Source organism: Exophiala bonariae (assembly GCF_035927105.1).
Source record: "Exophiala bonariae strain CCFEE 5792 chromosome Unknown scaffold_18, whole genome shotgun sequence".
In the NCBI taxonomy this organism is placed as follows: Eukaryota; Fungi; Ascomycota; class Eurotiomycetes; order Chaetothyriales; family Herpotrichiellaceae; genus Exophiala; species Exophiala bonariae.
The window spans coordinates 559,485-581,245 of record NW_027042493.1 but is presented as its reverse complement, the minus strand read 5'-3'; the positions used below and the strand labels follow the sequence as shown (position 1 = coordinate 581,245).

At 48.5% G+C, this 21,761-nt stretch overlaps 6 protein-coding genes across 6 annotated transcripts; 2 read left to right on the top strand and 4 right to left on the bottom strand.

The window, feature by feature from the left end:
* Positions 1-1,154: 1,154 nt before the first annotated feature.
* Positions 1,155-1,922, bottom strand: LTR84_004143 (uncharacterized protein; the record flags this gene model as incomplete). The annotated part of the gene is made up of 1 exon (XM_064847721.1): positions 1,155-1,922. The coding sequence occupies one exon, from the start codon at positions 1,920-1,922 to the stop codon at positions 1,155-1,157; it is 768 nt and encodes a 255-aa protein (XP_064704833.1).
* Positions 1,923-2,442: 520 nt separating this feature from the next.
* Positions 2,443-3,039, bottom strand: LTR84_004142 (uncharacterized protein; the record flags this gene model as incomplete). The annotated part of the gene is made up of 4 exons (XM_064847720.1): positions 2,443-2,475; positions 2,536-2,728; positions 2,787-2,877; positions 2,931-3,039. 4 exons carry the CDS (start codon positions 3,037-3,039, stop codon positions 2,443-2,445), a joined length of 426 nt encoding a protein of 141 aa, XP_064704832.1.
* A 214-nt stretch (positions 3,040-3,253) lies between these two features.
* Positions 3,254-6,276, top strand: PRP16 (DEAH-box RNA helicase prp16; the record flags this gene model as incomplete). Its single annotated transcript, XM_064847719.1, has 2 exons — positions 3,254-4,406; positions 4,457-6,276. 2 exons carry the CDS (start codon positions 3,254-3,256, stop codon positions 6,274-6,276), a joined length of 2,973 nt encoding a protein of 990 aa, XP_064704831.1.
* A 901-nt stretch (positions 6,277-7,177) lies between these two features.
* LTR84_004140 (uncharacterized protein) lies at positions 7,178-11,747 on the top strand (the record flags this gene model as incomplete). The annotated part of the gene is made up of 7 exons (XM_064847718.1): positions 7,178-7,235; positions 7,368-7,993; positions 8,048-8,613; positions 8,679-8,922; positions 9,071-9,146; positions 9,265-9,425; positions 9,552-11,747. The coding sequence occupies 7 exons, from the start codon at positions 7,178-7,180 to the stop codon at positions 11,745-11,747; spliced, it is 3,927 nt and encodes a 1,308-aa protein (XP_064704830.1).
* Positions 11,748-13,776: 2,029 nt separating this feature from the next.
* On the bottom strand, positions 13,777-16,135 carry LTR84_004139 (uncharacterized protein; the record flags this gene model as incomplete). The annotated part of the gene is made up of 4 exons (XM_064847717.1): positions 13,777-14,473; positions 15,825-15,861; positions 15,919-15,991; positions 16,046-16,135. The coding sequence occupies 4 exons, from the start codon at positions 16,133-16,135 to the stop codon at positions 13,777-13,779; spliced, it is 897 nt and encodes a 298-aa protein (XP_064704829.1).
* Positions 16,136-18,906: 2,771 nt separating this feature from the next.
* LTR84_004138 (uncharacterized protein) lies at positions 18,907-21,014 on the bottom strand (the record flags this gene model as incomplete). The annotated part of the gene is made up of 2 exons (XM_064847716.1): positions 18,907-20,192; positions 20,249-21,014. The coding sequence occupies 2 exons, from the start codon at positions 21,012-21,014 to the stop codon at positions 18,907-18,909; spliced, it is 2,052 nt and encodes a 683-aa protein (XP_064704828.1).
* Between the last annotated feature and the right edge of the window lie 747 nt (positions 21,015-21,761).

The following is a 21,761-nucleotide window of genomic DNA, read 5'->3' as shown; positions in this document are numbered from 1 at the left end:
CGACGCCGAACCCGGTTCGTAATGGAAGATCCAAACTGCAGGGTCAGCCACCCACCAACATGCGGTTTGGAGACCAATCGTGGCTGATTACGTACCTCGTTCGAGACTGAATAACAGGAAGTCCTTATAGACGGGGGAGAATTGGGGAGATGATCTTGAGAGAGGATTCGGAGTGGTTGACCCATCATAGGCACCTAGGTACTTAGTTAGGCACTCATAGGGGGCCCGGTTAACTAGGACTGTACTCCGTACACAGAATGCAGAGCCCAGGCCAGCGAGAGCGGGGGCGAACTTGTCCGGTCCAGGTACCGAGTACCTCGATAGCTTTAACTGGGAGTCTGGGACTACTGGGTCACTACTGCAGCTCCCTATTCCTTCTCTCTCCAGTTATCGAACATCGGAGTGTATTTCCACACACCCCGGGCCAAAGTTCGTAATTCCCAAACAAGCCCCCAGCTTTCAAACTTCGCAATACGAGTAAACAAAAATCCATGTGTCCAATAATAACCACAGCAGTATTGTTATCGATAATTGCCCTTGATTGGCATTTATATCGATGACCATGTCTGCAGGTGAACCGTGCTTGCAGCTTGACGCGGACTAGCAGTTAGTGGATAGGAGACGAGCTCCCCCATGCCGTGCTGCGTGCATTGCCCCATTCAATATTGCCCGTGGGAGTCGGAAAGGAATCGGAACTGCACAAGCACCTCGGCAGCAAGCGCAAGCAAGCATTCGGGCAATTGATATCATTGAACACCATCAGTGGCTGAGCATCTAACTAATTAGCCTGATGTTTGACTTTCTCGTGGACCCCTACTGCCTATTCATGCAGTACACATTTCAACTCAAGATGCATCTTGGGGAATACTAGTTTCACATTGTGAGCAACTTTGCCCGGCCTAGCAGACAAACTATTTTTGAGGTGCATCATTTGGCACAATTCATGCCCACACCATTCTGTAAATATGTTGATAATCCGCTCCCTGTCTCTCAGTTGCATCCACTATCTCATCGTCATCACTTTTCACCACCACTACTATCGACTAACTAGTTCCATTTTCGGATAGAGTCTTCCGTTAGCTTAACCTGTAGAGTCCTCAACCAGCCACCTCGTTAAGCAACGGAAGTGCCTGATAGTAAATATGCATCGGTCTTCACGACAGCACGTGGATTTCATAGAACATGTTGTGTCGAGTACACCACATCAACAAGCTGCAAGATGGTATCCATGGTCTCGCAGACATGAGCCCGGAAGCACCATTGCCAGAAGAACCATCGGATGTATATGGGATGGTTTTGAACGGGGGTATTTCCATATATTTCTCCACACGGCTCCTGCCTTGAGAGTGATCCGGGTGATTGTCTCGATACTGGCGCGAATGTGGCGGGACCTGCCAGGTGTTGCTGCCATTCTGAGTGACGAATTGACGCGTAGACATGCTTTGGTAGGTCGAATACGGTATGTCCTCTTGCATGTCCTGGTCAAGAACCATGCCGTTGCTCTCATCTTCCTCCAAAGGGGGTGTCTTGAAAGCCACGTGTTCTTTGCAGCCCACGGCAGCCCGGACGTTCCATTGCTCCTGGTTTCCTTGACCGTCATTGAGGTGCGTCAAACCATTCTGAAGAAGTCTGGTGGTCACCTCAACAATATGGGAAACATCGCACTTTGGAATGGTGTGGTCAGGGTGGTCAGCACATTCGAGGAATGATCGAAGTTGAAGATTCATCAAGTGCCGGCCAGGATTGACGAAAGTTCGGGGCAAGTGTGAAGGGTTGCTCTCGGCAACGGGACAACAAAAAAGAGAGGCTCGACAGGAGAAGGGAGGGTCGGCAAAGGTAGGTCGTGGATTGTCATGGCGAAAGTGATCGTGGTCGTCTTTGCTGCTGCCGTTGAAGCCTCTACTGCTGATGGACTTGGACATAGTGTCAATTGGGTGGGAGGATCGGGAGCCCAGTGGTTGAATTTACAGTGAGGCGAAAGTGGTCTCAAGTGGCTGAATGGCGATACCGACACTGCTGGTCACTGTGAACCTGTATCAGCAATCTGAGGGGCAAGTTGTCAGATAGATGGCAGTGGAGGGTTTCAAGCAGCAAACTGATGGAGACTCACGAAGGATGATGGCAATGTTGACAAGGTAGAATTATGATTGTGGGAGAAAGATGGACCAGTTCGCCGAGGAAGAGATGATAGCTGGGCGTGTTATTGCGGTAGCCGCCGGTGCAGGCAGTGGCAGTTGAAATGCAGGTGAGTTCGAGATGAACTTGAAGCAGGCGCCCTTCAAGTCATAGGAAGAAAGCACGCGTCTTTCAACGTTGAGCAAGACCAGGCCACGTTCGTTCTTTCCCTAACATACTACAACCCCATCGTCACCCATCAATACCAGTGCCAGGCTCAGGCCCAGGCTGTAGATAAGAATCTACACTTCGTACAGCTGTTTGATCCTAGTTTTGCACTACTTGGATATTGTGCTTTTTCTGTGGTTTATGTGTTAGACCATTCTCGAAAATAATGTCCACTTCAGAGACAACGCTTACCTTCCACTTGTTCATTTCGTCTTCTTTGCCTTTGTATTGTTTCAGCAGTTCCTCGAGGACTTGTTTGAGTCCATCCGAGTTCGTCTTCAACGCAGGTAGCACATCTTTCACCGTCCTCTCCACCAGCACCCCATTAATTAGACGAAAGCATTTGCGATCTTCTGGTAGCGGTTGAAGAGTTTCAGTCACCAGCCTATCAGTCCATCAGCATCCCATCCAAGTCTCTAGCATGTGTCTCTCTGGCGCCTCACTTGTGTTCTTCTATTTCTTGCTCAATCTCCCCCACCTTCTGTGCTAACGACTGGAGTGTCGTCTTGAAATTCGTGTATTGGGATTGTAGTTCTAACAGTCTAAGTGAGCATGCACATTCAGACATTCCATAGACGACCAAGTACCTTGCTGTTTGCGAACCGCTGTATCTTGACCTGATGCCATTTTGTCGAGATCCAGAATGTTGGTGATGAATTCTGGCTGTCGTGGTCGAAATGCCCTGTAGTAATTCATAATTGCGGAGTTGAATTCATGCCCGCCGGCTAAACCCCGGTCCAACTTTTTCTCTACAACGTTCTCCGTTCCTCGCAAACTACCACCAAACCCCCGCAACAAGGCCCTCTTCCTGCAGCACCTCTATAACTGGTCAACATATGGCGTGTTGTCATTATACTTCATAAAAACACACAATCTCAACTCTCTGTCCTAGTCTTGGAACCTCAAAACCATGGATCGCGCCCACAGTCCCAAGCGGCGCAGGCTGGGAGGCAGTTTCCATTCCTCTGATCACCCAGACGCATCAGAAGATCTAGCTCCCTCCTTCAAAGTCCAGCACCCCTCAAGATCTCGCTTTCCAAAGGGTGCTGATAGGGCTCGCACCAACGACAAAACCTCGACACCTCATCAGCAAGAGTTTGATGGACCCGAACCATTTTACAACGCTGAAGACACCAATGCCCTGGATCGCGACTGGTATGCAGGAGATGAATTTGGCCACACTTTTGGTGATGATAGTCACAACCCTTTTGGGGGCGCGGAACTGGCTTTTGTCGACCAACAACGTGAAAAGATTCTGGTGGATAAAAAGCTGGGAAAGCGTATGACCGCAAAAGCAGCTCAGAAGCAGAAGGAAGTTGATGCTTGGGAGGCGAACCGAATGCTTACTTCAGGTGTGGCCCAAAGACGTGACCAGGCCAATGACTTTGACGACGACGATGCTGTGCGGGTTCATCTCCTAGTACACGACCTGAAACCCCCATTTCTAGATGGAAAAACAATCTTCACCAAACAACTCGACCCGGTTCCCGCCGTGCGCGATTCCCAGAGTGACATGGCTGTCTTCAGCCGGAAAGGTAGTAAGGTGGTTCGCGAAAAAAGACAACAAAAAGAGAGGCAGAAACAGGCTCAAGAGGCCACCAATGCGGCCGGTACCACTCTGGGAAACATCATGGGGGTCAAAGATGATGAAGGTGACAGTGCGGCGGCCGTCCCTGATGAGCAGACCGGCAAGAGCAAGTTCGCTACCCATCTCAAGAAAAACACCGGCAGTTCAGCGTTCAGCAAAAGCAAGACTTTGAAAGAGCAGAGAGAATATCTTCCAGCCTTCGCCGTCAGGGAAGAGCTCATGCGTGTCATTCGGGACAATCAAGTCATCATTGTGGTTGGCCAGACCGGCTCGGGCAAGACGACCCAGCTCACCCAATTCCTGTACGAGGAAGGATATGCTCAGCATGGCTTGATTGGCTGTACTCAGCCTCGCAGAGTGGCCGCAATGAGTGTAGCCAAACGTGTCAGTGAGGAAATGGACGTGGATTTGGGTGGGTTGGTGGGTTACGCTATCCGATTTGAAGACTGCACCAGTGATCAAACGGCCATTAAATGTAAGTCGAATCTCGAGCACGTTCTCTACCCAGTACTAATTGCCGCATAGACATGACAGATGGTGTCCTTCTCAGAGAATCTTTAACTCAGCGGGATTTAGACAAATACTCTTGTATCATCATGGACGAAGCTCACGAACGTGCTCTCAATACTGATGTCTTGATGGGTCTCATCAAAAAGGTCATTGCTCGTCGCAGAGATCTCAAATTGATTGTGACTTCGGCCACCATGAATTCTGAACGTTTCTCCCGCTTTTACGGCGGAGCTCCAGAATTCATCATCCCAGGTCGTACCTTCCCTGTCGACATCCAATATTCTCGTTCCCCATGCGAGGACTATGTCGACAGTGCTGTCAAACAGGTCCTGGCCATACACGTATCTCATGGTGCAGGCGATATCCTCGTCTTCATGACTGGTCAGGAGGATATCGAGGTAACCTGCGAATTGATCGAAGAACGATTGAAACTCCTGGTTAATCCTCCGAAGCTGCTGGTTCTTCCTATATACTCTCAGATGCCAGCCGACCTTCAGGCCAAGATTTTTGATCCCGCACCTCCCGGTGTGCGAAAGGTGATTGTCGCTACCAACATTGCTGAGACCTCCTTGACTGTGGATGGTATAATGTATGTGGTCGATGCCGGCTTTTCGAAATTGAAAGTCTATAATCCTCGCATGGGTATGGATACCTTACAGATCACTCCGATTTCGCAAGCGAATGCTTCACAGAGAGCCGGTCGAGCCGGTCGTACGGGACCCGGCAAAGCATTTCATCTTTATACAGAACAAGCCTTCAAGAACGAATTCTATATCCAAACGATCCCTGAGATCCAGCGTACCAATCTAGCCAACACTGTATTACTCCTAAAGTCCTTGGGAGTCAAAAATCTACTGGATTTCGACTTTATGGACCCTCCTCCGCAAGATACAATTACCACATCATTGTTTGACCTCTGGGCACTCGGCGCTCTTGACCACGTTGGAGAATTAACAACCATCGGTCTGACAATGACCTCGTTTCCGATGGACCCTTCATTGGCGAAAATGCTCATCACTTCTTCTACAGAATATGAGTGCAGTGAAGAAATGTTGACAATCGTCAGCATGCTGTCTGTCCCCTCAGTCTTCTACAGGCCAAAAGAAAGGCAGGAGGAGTCTGATGCAGCACGAGAGAAGTTTTTTGTTCACGAATCAGACCATCTCACTCTGTTGCATGTCTATAGCCAGTGGAAATCCAATGGCTACAGCGATGCGTGGTGCATTCGCCATTTCCTACATCCAAAGGCCCTTCGCCGGGCAAAAGAAATCAGAGAACAGCTACACGACATCATGGGTCAACAGAAGCTACAGCTTGTTTCTTGCGGTACCGACTGGGATATAATTCGCAAGTGTATCTGCTCTGGCTACTATCACCAAGCGGCCCGACGCAGAGGAGTTGGCGAATACATCAATCTTCGCAGCAGCGTCACTGTACAACTCCATCCTACTTCTGCACTATATGGTCTGGGCGATCCACCAGACTATGTTGTCTATCATGAACTCATCCTGACAAGCAAAGAATATATGAGCTGTGTGACAGCAGTCGATCCTCATTGGCTGGCAGACTTGGGAGGTGTCTTCTACAGTCTGAAATCAAAGGAATATAGTAGTAAAGACAAACGGATTATTGAAGGCGAGTTCAATCGAAGAATGGAAATCGAAACACAAATGGCAGAAGATCGAGCCAAGGATGAGAGGCGTAAGCAGGAAGAAGAGGAGAAAGAAAGGGTGTTGGCTGGGAAGCCCAAAAAGAGTGGAGTGATAGTCAAGAAAACGGGCAGTAACGGGGTAGTGAAAAAACCAGTGATAGCAAGGCGAAGGATGGGATTCTAGAAAACCATCGTCGTCGTGTGGTCAACTATTAGCCATGCGTGAACTCGATATTCCCAAGTTGTGCATCAAATCTACATGATAGGTCGGGCAATCCAAGCAAGAGGTTCGACGGACATAGACCTATGTTAAAATCGTGATATGTAAGCCAATGCCCCAGAGAACAACGAAAAGAACTACTTCTTGTCGTAGTTGCGGACAGATCTCTACCTAAATACTTAGGTATTCTTATGAGTGAAAGGCGAACACTCTGTAACGTAACAGATCAAGGGGCGCCACTCAAGAACCTGGAAGCTGTCAAAAAGAAAATGATGTCACTGCAAGGCTGAGAGGTTCAGTAAACCTTCAAATGCAAGGCTGAGACTAGCGCGCCAAGCCTCCATCCCTTTTCTGAACATGAACCTACCGTTCGTGCTTTCCCTTCTAGGTCGGTTAATCAATCGACGAAAACTACTTGGGTGCCTTGTTGACAGTATCGGACATCATCAACGTCCACTGTCGAATAAATATGGTGGCGGATCCCCTGTTTTGTCTAGAAACAAGTCGAGTAGTCACAAGACAGTCGTGTCCAGAGCAGAGCTCACCACCAAGCCAAGACGAATACCATCACTCGCTAGACCTTGATAATATGGCAAGGTGATAGCATAACAGGTCAGCATATCAGGCGACGCTGCGTTGCCAGCTGGATAGGAAGCGGTGCCGAGGGCGTGTTCCTGTTTGAGGGGAAATTGATTCGACACGCGGTCAAAACTCGATCTGGGGTCGTCGCACAGGTATGCTACGAATGTCACTACATTCACTTCAATGTCATGAATACGCACTTCAGAGCACATCGCTCCCACCTATACTTAGGATTCATTCTCTTTCACATCCTATTTTTCTCTCAAACCACAACTAACTCAAAATGTCACCAGACAACAAAGAACGGCCCTCCTGTGAGGGGACTGTCTCCTGTTATCGCGGTAAGTGTTCTCAAGACCCTGTGAATCGCTCAGAAAGGGGTCGACGTCGTCGATCAGGCAATTTGATCGTCGACTTCCGTCGATCTGTCAATAACATCACCATTCAACCAGAGATCGACTAACACTGTACAGAAGTTCACGCTGAAAGCAACGGAGAGTCTGAACAAGCGACAGTCCATCATACTCATCTTCCGACACCTGAATCGCCTCGTCAAACTCCAAGATCGGCGCCTGGGGCTATTCTTGATCGAAGTAGACCGCGATTAGGAACGTCTCCATTCTGGGCTGGTTCGAAAACCCATCTTGGACCCAGAAGCTCTCCTGCTTCATTTCGCTCTGGCAATTGCTTTCACTCTCGGCAGCAAGCTTTTCCATCATCCTCTCCTGAACGACAGATTTCATCGCCATTGGCCGAGAACCTTTGCTCGCTTTTCACACCTCAGCACGCCAGCAGAGGTACTCGCACTACACCGCCATTGCCATTGAGTTCCTCTCCAGTAACAAGTTTCACGTCATCTTTAGCTCCTTCAGCCAGTCCAGGGGCTCGCTTGTCACACCCAAACAGCTCTCCTCTAATCTCACAACCAAGAGGCCCAGAAGAGCATAGCCCTAGGCTTGTAATTCCCGAAGTACCTCAGAGGTTTGTGAGGGCGGACAACTGGTGGCAGAAGAACAAGCTTCTGTCTGTTGAAGCTGAGGCTCCTCCAGTACCGGAACGATCACCTCTTCGGTTGCTTATCAAGAGCCACAGCGCTCCAGTCTCAAAGGCGCCCACAAACCTACCATTATTCCCTCAGACACTCGAATCTTAGGAAGATAGAGCTCTTTGGGAAGAACTTTCTCCACCTCCTCTTTGTGTTCGTAAAACCAGAGCCCGTGTTTCTCCTCACTGGGAAGAGCACAGTCCATCATCAAGTTATTCTGCGGAGTTCTCTCAAGAAGAACAAAATTCATCAGCATCTGATCAAGCTTGTACTCGGCTTCTCGGTGATCCGGGAGAGCTTGGCCCTGAGGTTATCGCACACCGAAAGGCAACTCTTGAAATTCTTGAATCATCGTCTTCTCCTGAGGAAGAGATCTCAATTGAAGCTGCTTACCAGGAATTTATCGCAGCATCACCTGAATCGGACGGAAAGATCTCAATTCAAGCAGCTTTTGCCAGGTTCAAAGATCGTCGAGCTGCTTACGACTTCAGAATGAATAACTTGCACCCCGATTCCGCAGCAGCGATGACTGCTCATCGCCGCGAGGCTGTCAGATTGGCCCAGGATCAGCAACGTGCCGTCATTGAGAAATGCACAAGATCCAAACAATCCGAACCCGATTATGCATTTGATGAGCTGATAGGCAAGGGCAGCTTCGGCCGTGTGTATAAGGGGTAAGTTGCTCTCCCACCATGACTTCTCTCAGTCTGTGACCCAATTTACTGACCAACATCCATAGTCGACAAGTTTCTACCAACAAGGTAGTCGCCATCAAAGTACTTGACATTGATGATGCAGACTTCCATGCATATGGCGAACAGAAAGATGAGCAAATCAGAGATTTCAATCGCGAAATCAGCATTCTCCGACAGGCCCAAGATAGCGGTGCTGAAAATCTCAACCCGATGATTGAAGCGATGGCCGTTCATAGTCAGTTGTGGTTGATATGTGAACACTGTCCAGGTGGCAGTGTGAAGACATTGGTAAGTCCTTCTTCTGACGTTGTCAAGTGAATACCAGCGGATCTGAATGAGTGATCATGGGAGTGATCATGGGAGTTACAGTCCACAGAAGGCTCGCACCCTTCCATTCACGTGACTTCCAGCGTCTTATGCTAATGGCACTTTGTAGATGAGGGCTACCAATGATCGTCTGTCTGAAAAGTACATCATTGTTGTTGCCAGAGAGCTAGCCAAAGCTCTGAAAGGTTTACATGAAGCTGGGATCATGCACAGAGATGTGAAAGGCATGTTCTCCCTCGCCAAGATCTGAGACTCTAGTATATCTTCATTGAACCATTTGACTAACCTCTTTGTCTGGTGCAGCGGCCAATGTTCTTATTCACCAAGAAGGTCGTCTTCAACTCTGTGATTTCGGTGTCGCTACAGTGCTTGATACTCGAACAGATAAGCGAAAGACTTTCATCGGCACACTGCATTGGATGCCACCAGAACTGTGGACTGAAAATCCTGAATACTCGGATGAAGTAAGTGGATCTTTGCGTCAAAGCGGGCCACCATCATTTCTCGTAGACAGAGAAGGCGCCGTAGTTGGCTTTCTATTCTGACCCATCAATACACTTCACTGTCAACAGTACTAACTTTGTGACTAGGTCGATGTCTGGGAATTTGGCTGCACTCTTTATGAATGTGCAGTTGGACGACCTCCGAATAGTGATCTCCGTGAAAGACAACAACTTAAGATGCGATTGAGACGTCTCAAGCAGCCACTTACACTTCCAGAGAAAGAGACTTTCAGCGACGGCCTTCGTGCTCTTGTTTCTTACGCCCTCAACCCAGATGTCGCCACAAGACCATCCATGAAAGATATTCTTGATCACGACTTTCTCAGAGAGACAGACGAGACTCATCCCACACACAGTCTCAGTGAACTTGTGCAGACCTACTACGGTTGGCTATTCGGAGGCGGTCAACGTGTTTCACTTTTCATGCCTGGCGGTGCGGCTGCTGCATCGAATGAGGATCCAGATATCAACATTGATGACATTGATGAATGGAACTTCGGTATTACTCAGGACTATGAGAGGCGAGTATCAGCCATACTTGAAATCCCGGACTTTTCAGTCATCTCACCAAGTGAAACTATGGAGGGAGAAGAAACACCCAAAGGAGGAGCGAATCGTTCAAGCCATTCACCCCAAATGTCACATGCACAACTTGCCAATTTCGAGGCTCGAGTCAAGCGTGGAGCAGATTTGTCCAATATTTTCGATCAATCCAAACCCGCCTATGAATATAAGACCAAGACCGACTTCATCCCAATACCAGAACAACGTCGCATTTCAGACTTGCCTTTCCGAGCAATGGCAGAAGATCGACCTAGCTCGATTGCATCAAATGTCATCGACCTCGGCGACTTTGACGAAGCAGATTATGCTGTTGTTGCAGCACCAAGAACAGATGAAGTCATCCAAACTTCATACCCTGCCACCCCGAGAAGAGGAGAAACGATCAGACTCGCAGATGCATCAACCCTACGCGACAAACGAGCAAATTCTAAAGGACCTAGAGATCCACAAAACCAATCCCTCACTGCCAGACGCACCTCTTCAGCGGAAGCAGTTCCCAGGAATACAGTCACACACGACTTTGCGATGTCTCAAGAAGACTGGACTGTTAAGAACAGAAGCAAAGCACCAGAATTACAAGAACCAGCAGAAATTACCTCATCTCGTCCTGGCCATGCAACAATGGATTGGTCTTTTGCCAGTGCCATGTCTGAAGCAACAGTCTCGCCTCCGCCTCCACAAATCAATGAACCGGAGCCATCTCCCGTGCAATTTGACGATCCTTCTGGCCCGACAGAATCGACAGAATCGACCGAGTTCGAGCAAAAGACAAGAAAGCATGCAACCATGGAATGGTCTTTTTCTAGTGCTATGGCTGAAGCAACTGTCACCGAGGATGAACCAGATGAACGATCTTTCGTCCCACAAACCGAATTGGTTATTGACTCGTCTCCTCCCACAATCAGACCACAACAGATACAATCATCTCGTCCAACACCAACCAGACCGTCACCTCTCATGCGTCAAATGACAATGCCAGTAACCATGGATGATTTCGCACAAGTCGAAGAACAAGATATACCTCGCCCATCGACAGCGTTGAGTGAAGCATATTCCGACATCTCGACATCATCTACAGACATCGATCCTTTCGGCCTAGAGCGTGAGGACGACGACTACCCCGGACCAGAAACACTGGACGAAGACATTGGAATGGGCATGAGCGCTTTTTACAGTGGACGAGGCCGAACCATGCTCGGCGAGACAAGTGGAATGGCATACAGCTCGTCACCAGCAGCCGCGCCTCTCACAGCGTCCGGGCCAACACCATACCCTCTAGGCCGCCCAGCACGAATCGGCGAAGAAGGCTTCCCAGGCCAATCAATCAACACGTCATCCATCATCAACCGCTCCGTGCGCGGAACCGGCGCTGGATCCGGGTCAAGCGGATACAACAGTCCCGCAACCGGGGGCGCCGCGACCTCATCGTTGTCCAACAGCGCCAACCGGCCCTCTTCGTCTTCCTCCTCCAACGCCCAAGCACACCATCCAACCACGGGCACCACTGCGCTCCGACCCGTCGTCGAGGTCCCCAGCGCAGCTCCCCCGAGCATGGCGGCCCTCTCTGACGGTGCGAGCACCGCCGTCATCGAAGCCGAACTCACCCGCATGCTGGAGGAGATGCAGGGGACGCTCAACGCGGCCAGGGGCGTGGTCGGTGGGTTGGATAGGGGTTGGAGGAGAGAGAGGGAGAGTGATGAGTGGGAGGACGAGGAGTAGAAAGGGGTTATTGTGGTGTTGTGTCTGGTGGGGCGGTGATGCCCAACATGAAGAAAGAACCGTAGTTGTATTTATTAGATACGAATCAAGAATCACGGTGTTTGTTCGAACTTTACGTTCTAGTTCTCTATGACCCTGACTATATCGACGGCGTGCTCGTAGCTGAGACGAGGCTCTTCCTCGGCAGATCGCCCCGCCGACTCTATCGATCTTGCTAACCATGAAAACCTCACTCTAAGAGACTCAAGGGCTTGAGCTGATATGGGATTGGTAGGTAGCTCCAAAATACCAACGCCCTGCCACTTGAGAGACTGGAGGATGTACTCAAGGGTGGAGTGAGGAAGGCATCTGATCGCTTCCCAGTGGTAGGTAGCCCCGGGCGGGAAGAAGTCAAAATGCTCAAGAATTTCGATTGCACTGGTGGCTCATCTTTCGTGGAGCAAGTCATGCTCATGTTTCCACCGAGTACCGAATCTACAACGTGCTTCGATTGCGAGGACGTCCCTGTCCACACCAACAAGCGGGAGGGGGGAGGCGGCTCACGTTGCGGATGGCGATCCTCCTGCACGCACATCTCTTGCCGTTGTGATATTTCCTTGTTCCCTGCGTATTTTCGCCCCTTGACGCACAGAATCGTTGCATCATAATCGAGCTCGCTGTCTAGCGGTCTGATTTGAGTGGAGGGACGGACGACATGGGGCTGAGAGTGCTGAAGGGTTTCTTTATAAGAGAAGGTCGGGGGTGTTGCTACACCTAATTGAACGAAGCAGCCACCTAAACCCAAACAATTCTGAGATCACAACGTATTTCTAGGGCTGCTGATAGTGTGACACGGATATTGGTTGGGTCCGTGAGTGAGTTCCACGAAGTACCTAAGTAGTCCTTAGGAAGATAGGCTCTCGGGGAGAGCAGAGAGGTTTTGGATTTGGAAAAGCGTTTCTACGGCACCAACCAGATATAAAGGGGGGAGGTTCACACACCTTCCTGTGAAAATCCTGGCATATCTTGCAACTGCATTCCCCGAATAGACCCAAAGCAGTGCGTGCTTAGTTCTCAGCTAATATGTTTATTGTCATTGTCATAATCCCGTGGATTTTCGGCACATGCTAAGCCACCTCACCACCATATCAAACATAGGTACAAGAACAGGTCGAAGCTTTCACATAGCTAGTTTACTAGTAAATTAATTCTCTTTATTCGTATCGTGTAGAGCATCGTAGGTTTAGTATAGTGTAGCGGTTACAGCGTATAAAAACGGTATCTCGTCGTCTTATAACGGCGCTAAGTAATAGTAACCCGTGTTATCTACCCAGTAGGGAGAATCGGCGTGGGTGCCCATAAAGGAAGACTAGGAGTCGTACGTAGTCAGTGTAAAAGTAGTGGAAAGAGGTAATTCTGGGAAACTGGTTGCCTATGTAGTCTTGAAGAACGCTGAATAGATATACCAGTATAGATAAGATCTATCGATACTGTTCCCGGCCAATGCTGAGATTCTATGAAGAGCATCTCAGGTTTGGACTGACGGACATGGAATTCTTCGAGACGCTGGAACCGGCGGAGGAACCGAGCAAGCCTTTGCTGTCAGCTGTAAAGACGGTTGATCTCAAAAGATGCCAATATTGGATTCGGGAGGTAATTTGGCTACTTTCATAGGGCTTTCAACACATATACAGTAAGAATGTTGATCCTCTGTACCTTTAAAGCCAAGATATTTCTATGTAACCCAAGAGTGAAGTAATGAACAGGATTCAGAAGATTCCTGGTTGTACCGTCCAAATATTCATTATATCGGACGCAGACTGACGCGACAGGACTGTGAACTTCTTATAAAAAGATTGCCTGCGTGTTAGAGAGCTCAGGTTTATTCCAAATAAATATCTCAAGGCTCTATGCACATTGCTAACATAGCTAGCGCTTGAGACTCGCGAAATTGTGCCACCAACTAACATGATCGAACTAGGTATACAGCACTCGATTTCCCTCCGATCACCGATTCAGAAAATGGTCGACCATCAACCAGTCCGTAGCATTAGTTGGACCATCTAGGAAAACCAGAAATCAAAAGATCTTCCACAAAGACCTTTTGCTTGATGGTGGTCAGTTCAGAGGATCGTGAGTCTGCCTTTACCCTCCTGTATGCAGGAGTAATGACATAGTAGCTGTCTCCCTTTTCATAAAAGGCAGCGTCGGCGTCCAGTATTAAGGAAAACATCACCACGTCTGATTTCTTCACCCTAGTAGCGTACAACACAACTTGTTGGTACCTCCAAGTATCAACAGGACCTTTCAACTTCTCCTCCCATGTCTCCTCTGTCTCGTCCGACTTCGTCACACTCTGGGCAACTTTACCAGTTGCCAACACGCCGAATTCGAAGATTCCTTTGATGCTGGCTCCCATGCCCACTGTAAGTTCCAATGACACCTCAGTAGTTTTGCTCACACCTTTGCGCACAGTGAATGTATGTTTGACCTCTTGATGATCCTGGACGACGATCCTGTCGTTGTACTTCTGTATGGCTGTGATTGGCTTCATGGATGCACGCACATATCGATCAAATTGTACGAGATATCCTGGCGTGGATTCGTTTACCAAGGATATCCCAGTCTCATTCCATTCATTTGAAAGAATACATGCTACTTCTGCACCTTGGCCCATCATTAGGCGGCCAACCTCCGAAGGTCCATCGGCGACTTTCAGATTCTGCAAGAGCTCGAGCGGTATGGTTCTACCACGTGAATCAAATATGCGGAGGATAGGTGATCGAAAAAGATTATTTGCTACTTTGGAATGTCGTCGGATTCTTATGAAGGTTGAGCGAACCACACAATTATGATACAGAGATCGGTTCGTTATCAATGGCCTTCGTCCGGTCCCGCAATGGCCTAGCTTAGCTACAACAGATCCCTATCTGTAGCTGATGCTTTCTGATACGATCAACCGATATAATGATTGAGAGATGCCGGCTACTTGGAGTTACGGACAAGACCAAGAAATTTCAAGAAGAAGCAGCAGCTCTAAGAGTCGAGTTTGCCAATCGTTATAATTTCCCCAGCGGACGCTTGGTCGGCGCCAGCCAGACTTATATTGCACTAGCCATCCACTTTGGACTGTATCCTTCACCATACCAGAAGATTCAGGAGGTGGGAGCCTTGAACAGCTAACTCGCAGAATATCTCGTTTCAAGATCGCGACAGGTTTCGCAGGGACTGCAGTGATTGCTCATACACTCAGCTCTGTTGGAAAGTCGCAACTTTTCTTTCGGACGCTTCTACATAAGCAGTGCCCGTCATGGCTTTACCCCGTGACTATGGGTGCAACCAGAGTATGGAAGCGCTGGGATAGCATGCTGCCGAATGAAAATGTGAACCCTGGAAGTATGACTTCCTTCCACAACTATGCTTGGGAGCCGTTGCACAATGATAGCCTGCTGCCCATGCGGACTGATACTTACTACAGACCAAACCGCCGCCCTGATTCCCGATGCCTACCAAGCCCACTGCCTGACAAAGATAATAAGGTGAGTGAGAGAAACAAGAAAGTGCTAACTACTATTACAATTATGAGTCAGTAAGCCGGGTTCTGCGAAACAAAATCTCGAAATGTCCATAGAGGAGTAAGTTATCTAGAGCTAGGTTGATGTGGATAGAGTGCACTTCGATATTCAGAATGAGTTGTCCGCGACCTTACTTTTCCCCGCCAAAACCATGTAACATGTGGAAAACTTTATTTAGAAGACGCATTTCACCGCACTATCAAACCAAGTTTGATCAAAACCAGAACACACCTTCTCTACCCTGGAATGACTTGTATAGTAACAAGGCATAGTCTTGCCGAAGACGGTTTTAAGTACTCCGACTTTTTGCCCAGAAGTGCCAGTAAGCCAGCCAACTTTCTCATCGCACTCATCCATCATGTGAATTGATCCGTCCAAAGTGAAAGTATTGTGGCAACCGTTCGTCAGGTAAAGACCTAAACTTGGTTGACTGCAGCCGAGTTGGTTTGTCTTCGCTACTCGTAGCGAAGAAACTGGTACACTGCAAACATATACTGGATAGTGCTGGCATTGTACTGCATACATATTCCAGAACAAAATGTCGTCTGGATGGCGAGCCTCTGCTCAGGGTGGCCAGTCAGTACAGGTTTGGAGAGAGATAGAAAAACACCACATACTTATCGCGTTTTCATTTGGATCCAAGATGCCACTTTCCTGGCCAAAGTGGGTGAGCTCGTTATCCGTCAAGTTCTGTGTATGTCAGCTAAGGTAGCTTCTGGGGGATCATAGATTTGTAGCACATACCAGTTGGCCAACAACTTCACCGTTTGCGTTGTGAAGAAGTCTGAATTGATCCAGGAGTTCTGCATCACCTGATGTGTCGGGGGATGTCATGACTCTGGTTGATATGCAACCCACCAACAGAAACAGAACAGAAAGCCCGAACATCTTTGACGAGAAGATTATCACCTGCACTGACGGTATACGGTTATAGTAGTTACCGTGCTGTAGAGGGGGGAAGTAGACTTTATATTTCCACGATTGTTTCGCATGAGGACCTCCTACTTAGGTCCGGAGTACTAAGCTGCAATGTTCCTGTCCAATCTTCTGTATCAGCACGGGCGTAGTATTCGATTACATTTACAGGTACTCATTTCGACTAGCATTTATCGGCGCACACAGTATGCAGGCTTTAGGGACATTCTGATTACGTTTTAGTCCTCACAGCGATGTGACTGTGATCAGGTACTCCCTGGACATGATACAGATTCCGGAAACGACTTGGACACGGTGATTTTCCAGACGTGGGCAACGAATCACGATACATGAAGTCACTCAACCCTTTCTTTCTCTCCGGTTCACTTGATACTTAAAGAGGCACTTCAGACCGTGCTTTTGAGGTGGTAACAATCGTTCGGTGGATAGATCAAGTGTTCGGAGGTATGGTGAAGGCTTTGTGGAGGGTTATCGGTCGATTATTTGACGTCCCATTGTCGATTCAACTTCACCGCGTAGTCCATCAACTACCTGGTAACAGTGAGCAAGCTATCCTACATAACGCATCAGATATTCATGCACATATCTTTGGCAGGTGAAATAATCTTATCCATAACTCAGGCTTTAAAGAGAGTACGGTGAAATAATATGGTGTAGAGTTTTCAGTAGTTGAGTGCTCAATCATTCATGTCTGGGAAGAAATCCGTACTCATGGATCAAGTGACTTCTCTGGTTCAACGTGGCCGACCTGGAAATTTTACTATTCAAGGATAGCTCAACACCGCGGTGCGAATGATCTGCTTGTCAAAGTCCTCGACTTGGCGCAGCATGATGGTCGGTCCAGCCTAGGTTTATCCAGTGACCGAAGTCCTAAGTTGACCGTCTGATCTCTCATCCCGGGTTGATTCGTGTGGGTATTTTCGTTCTGACCGAGTCTGTCACGGGAATCTCACGTGCCTAGCGCTGACACGTATCAACGCTAAGACTAGCACGTGCACGCGATTTCTACGTGACCTCGCTTATCGAGTTACATCGCTACTCTCTTTATTCTAGTTAGTCCTTCGTACTATAATTCGAGTATTATTGCGCACCTCTCCATGTCAGAATCGATCTGCTAGAGGCGTTCTGTGGCCCAGTGCCCGGTTGGCAGGGGTAACCGGATTGAGGGTGTCGTCGACTTTCATTTTGGCATGGGAGGGGCGGTAGGCTGTGCGACTGAGACAGCAGATGAAGTCAACCTAGAGAAAAGAGATGGGGAAGAAATAGAGGAAGGGCCGTGGCCAGTGGCATCGTCTCTTGATCATGTTCATGTCCCCTGATCTGTTGCAGAGGATGAATTTGTGAGAAGCTGGGCTACAACGAAGGAACAATCGCCGCGCGGCGTTACCGTGATATCCCATCTGATGAAGCAGTTGATGGACCAGGCTGGGTGACCTCGAGATAGAGCAGCTCTCGTGGAATGTTTTGGCCTTTTTATGTTCCATTCTTCACCGTACAGTGCACGGGGGATTGCGTCGGAATATCAACGTCCTTGTACTTGTTGGTGATGTCGTCTAAACGCAATTTCGAACCCGGCACAGGCATTGATGCCTTGCCAAGCAGGTTATCGTTCGATTAGATAGTGTCCTCGAGGCCTTGCGCGAAGTCATTGGCAGCACAAGCGTAGCAGGGCTCAAAGCATTGAAACTCGTAACGATTCCAAGATATATGTAAGGGAAATTTTCTGATAAAAATTCTTCGATCGAAGCTCGCTTGCATCGACATTACTGTTGGGACCAGCTTTGAGGGGAATTGCCGCATCGAAGACGAGCGTGGCTTGATGATAATTATTACTTCGCATTGGCTGTGATAAGTGGGATGGAGTTTCAACCCTACCAGACTATAGTTTGCGCTCAAGCAAGCCAGCGGTTTCGGAAGGATATTCTGACATTTCGGTCCCTTTTTCACAAATCAAGTCATGCATGAGGCTATGCGGGATAAAAATTCGCTACGCGCGGTGAGTGAGAAGGCCACTTTTGGTGCTTTGTGTTCAGTATACGTGCTTATCTCGTGGGATAGGGGGGAGGAAGAGAGAGAGGGGAGGAACTAAATAAAAGATAAAGTCGGAGCGGAACTTGAAAGTAGTATTTATTTAGTTTTTTTTAGCGGCGGAGACCTTCGTCAGGCAGGCGCGCGCGGGCGGAGAAATTCTGCGTTTGGTATGTATGACGAGCGACATGGACTCTTGAGAAGCCACGTAACGAGAGAAATATAATTTGATTTCATCTCCCGGAAGTTGCCGCATGTCCCCTCAGCTAGCCGTACCATGACATATGATACCGATTATTATTGAGAAGGCAGGACCGCGAAAGTGGAAGGGGAAGGAAATATGATGTCAAGTATTTAGGTAGCGAATGTTCAAAAAAGGGTTCAACGTTGTATTAGTTTGCAGTGCTTTAGGACAGTGCTATAACTAGAGTAGTTGGGATATCATCATTCGTCATTCAGGCTCGAAACTCCTGAAAATGCAATTCCTAGTATCATTCTGAACGGCCTTGCAGGCGTAGGTAAAGAGTGCGCGCACGCAGTCCTGATCGGCTTTTGCAATCAAGCATAGCCATGTGAGCCACATCTCATCTTCGGCCAGAAACCTTCTATTCAGTCGTATATCGTTTCAGATGGATCTAGGTCTAGTGCCGACCATTGGTGCCGGTAATGCTGTCATCCGAAGTAGCATTGCTGTCATCGGAGGGAGTGATCTTCTCGGTCAATTCGTTTCCATTCCCGTTGGTGTGTCGGAATGGTCCCTGTAAGGTGGCTCTCCTCGTTGATCGTTGGAAGTAAGATTGCAGATGTTCGTGGAACTCCTCATCATCGAAATCATCGGCGTCAAGTCGCCCTGCCTTTTCGTCAATCTTCTCTTGCATGCGAGATTCCCATTCTGCTCTCATCTCTTCGATGCGCTGCTTGTAGTCAAGGTCTGGGTCATAGTGTTTGCCAACGCCTCTAATACGCTCCCATAGACTCAAGTGCTTGGGATGGATGGCGATTCCATGATAGTCCTCTTCGCGGCCGGAGCGGATGAATGCCCATCGGCGCTCTTGCTCTTTGAGATCAAGACCGGTAGTGTCGGGCATGAAGACCACGTTGAGAACTAAACCTGCAAGTCCAAACCAAGGCACGACGTAGAACTTCGTCTGTGTGTCGATGTAGTTGTACAGGATTGATGCTGTGAGGGCACCTAGCTTGCCCACGGCTGCAGAAAATCCGTGAGCGGTTGCACGGACAGCGGTAGGATACACTTCTGCCGCCGCAAGGAATGTGACAGAGTTGGGTCCGAATTGATTGAAGAACGACGACAAGAAGTACATTGTCTGGAATGACTTGATGTGCTCCCTCGATGTGTAATACTCGAAATTGAAAGCTGGAATGATGAACAGAATGAAGTCCATCAAGAATCCTATGCTTTGCATATGTTTGCGACCGTAGAGCTTGTGATCGATCAGAAAGCTCGCCAGGTAGTAGCCGCAAAGAGAAACGCCGACATTGACCAAGTTGTATAACCAACCAGGCATGATCGAGGTACTATGAGGTGTGATAACTTTGATGAATTCGCTTTGGAACAACTTGTTGCCGTAGAAGAAGACGTCATTCATATACCAGGTACCAGCAGTCGCAAGAAGACGGCCACCGAAATGCCGGCAGGTAATCTTCAAGGATTCTGTATCGTAACCTGTGACGGAGGACTTCTTCTTGGCGATTCGCAATTGCTTGTTTGCTCCGCCTTTGACTTTGTATGTACGATAGTAAACCAGCCAAAGTGTGCCCACGGCGGGAATAGCAAACGAAACACGGAACGTGTACTGAACAGCGAGAGCGGAATATGGCGCATTTCCGCTTCCGTGGTGGAAAATCAACAGTAGAAGTATGAGCAAGACCTGGTTGAAGAATTGACCCCAGCCCTGCATCAAAAAGGCTGCACGAAAGTCAGTGAGTGTTTCCTATTTATCACCCGATTGGGGTAGCACTTACCACTGGTGACCTTACGGCCGCGGTGTAGACGATCATCTTTGGTGGAAACTTTCCCGGATCCAACAGCATTTTCCATGCCAGAGGTGGCTGTCATGGGATACTCTCCACCGACTCCGATACCGTAGAAGAACAGAGACCAAGTATAGCAAATAACCCAGCCGTTTTGAGTAACACCCCAGGAGGCTACAAGCATGATGAGACCAACAAACATGATGGCTGCATCCTGAATCAAGCCCCATCTCCGACCAATCCAGTCACCGATGATGCCGACAAGAATTTGACCAACAATGATACCACAAATTTCCAGGTACTCCACGGCATTCAACCAAGTTTTGTTGCAGATTTGATGCGTGCTCCAGCACTCAGGAAATCCTTTTTGAAATAAAGGCTTAAGGTTGCCAATGGAAAAGAGGACATAACCTTCAAGACCAAGACCGGCACCAGGGAGGACCATGTTGCGGAAATAATACGCCACAGGAGACAATGGATCGTTCTTGAACATTTCCCAGGTTGCTCGAGCTTCCTTTTTGGCTTCTTCATTGTTGACCTTGTTGACAAAGTTGATTCGTTTCAAAATGGGTAGATCTGCCCAATAGACTCCGTTCTCATCGAAGCTGTCATCGGGCTTCAGAACGGTACGAAACATGTCCTCTTCATTCTTGTTCATGTCGAACAGAGGATCTTCTAACGGGGCATGATGGCCTGTGACATCTGGTCCGTGTGGTGCACTGGGACCATAGTCGATGATTGGGCCATCGGAAGACATCTTCAGGGATAGACCTCTATGGAGCAGAGGAGATGTTCTGTAATGAGAGAGAGCTGGTGATTCCTCAGAGTCAACCGGGGGAATAGAGTCCTCTAATAAAGAAAACGAATAGATGGACGTATGCTTGAGATGGATGCCAAGGCTGGTTGATGGCTGACGGCCCAGCGATTGAGCGACAGGCTTAAGTGAGCATAAAAATGCTTGTCAGTCGGATCTGACGGATGGTGTGAAAGCCACCTGCAAGGGGATGCCGCAATGAGCTACACAAGCGATCTAAGGCTGCAGGAAAGAACCGCCTGATCGATGCCTCAGGGGAGCCACGAGCTTGGATACCGGGCTGTGATTGGCTCTCAGGCAACGTTGAAAACGGCAGACAAGGCGACGGCGTGCCTAGGCTATTGGTATCTGAACCTTGTGGAGACTTGATGAGTCCTGGAGAAAGCCTGCAAGATGATGAGATGACGACGGCAATGTTAGTAGTCGTCAATACAAAAAGCCGGAACCGGTGCTTAGGCGAACTTGGTATCGATCTTGAGTGGTAATAAGCGGCCCAATCTGAAATGTTGACACCAGTTTCAACAAGGCTTGCACCTTCCAAAGCTTGATGGGATGATAAGAACGAGCAAAAGGAGCAGCTGTTGGAAGACCAAGTCCAGAACAGAATCTGGGTTTGGGCCTTTTGTAGGAAGAATAGAGAAAAGATATGTAGAGAGGGTAGAAGAAGAAAAATCCCGGACAGAACGGCAA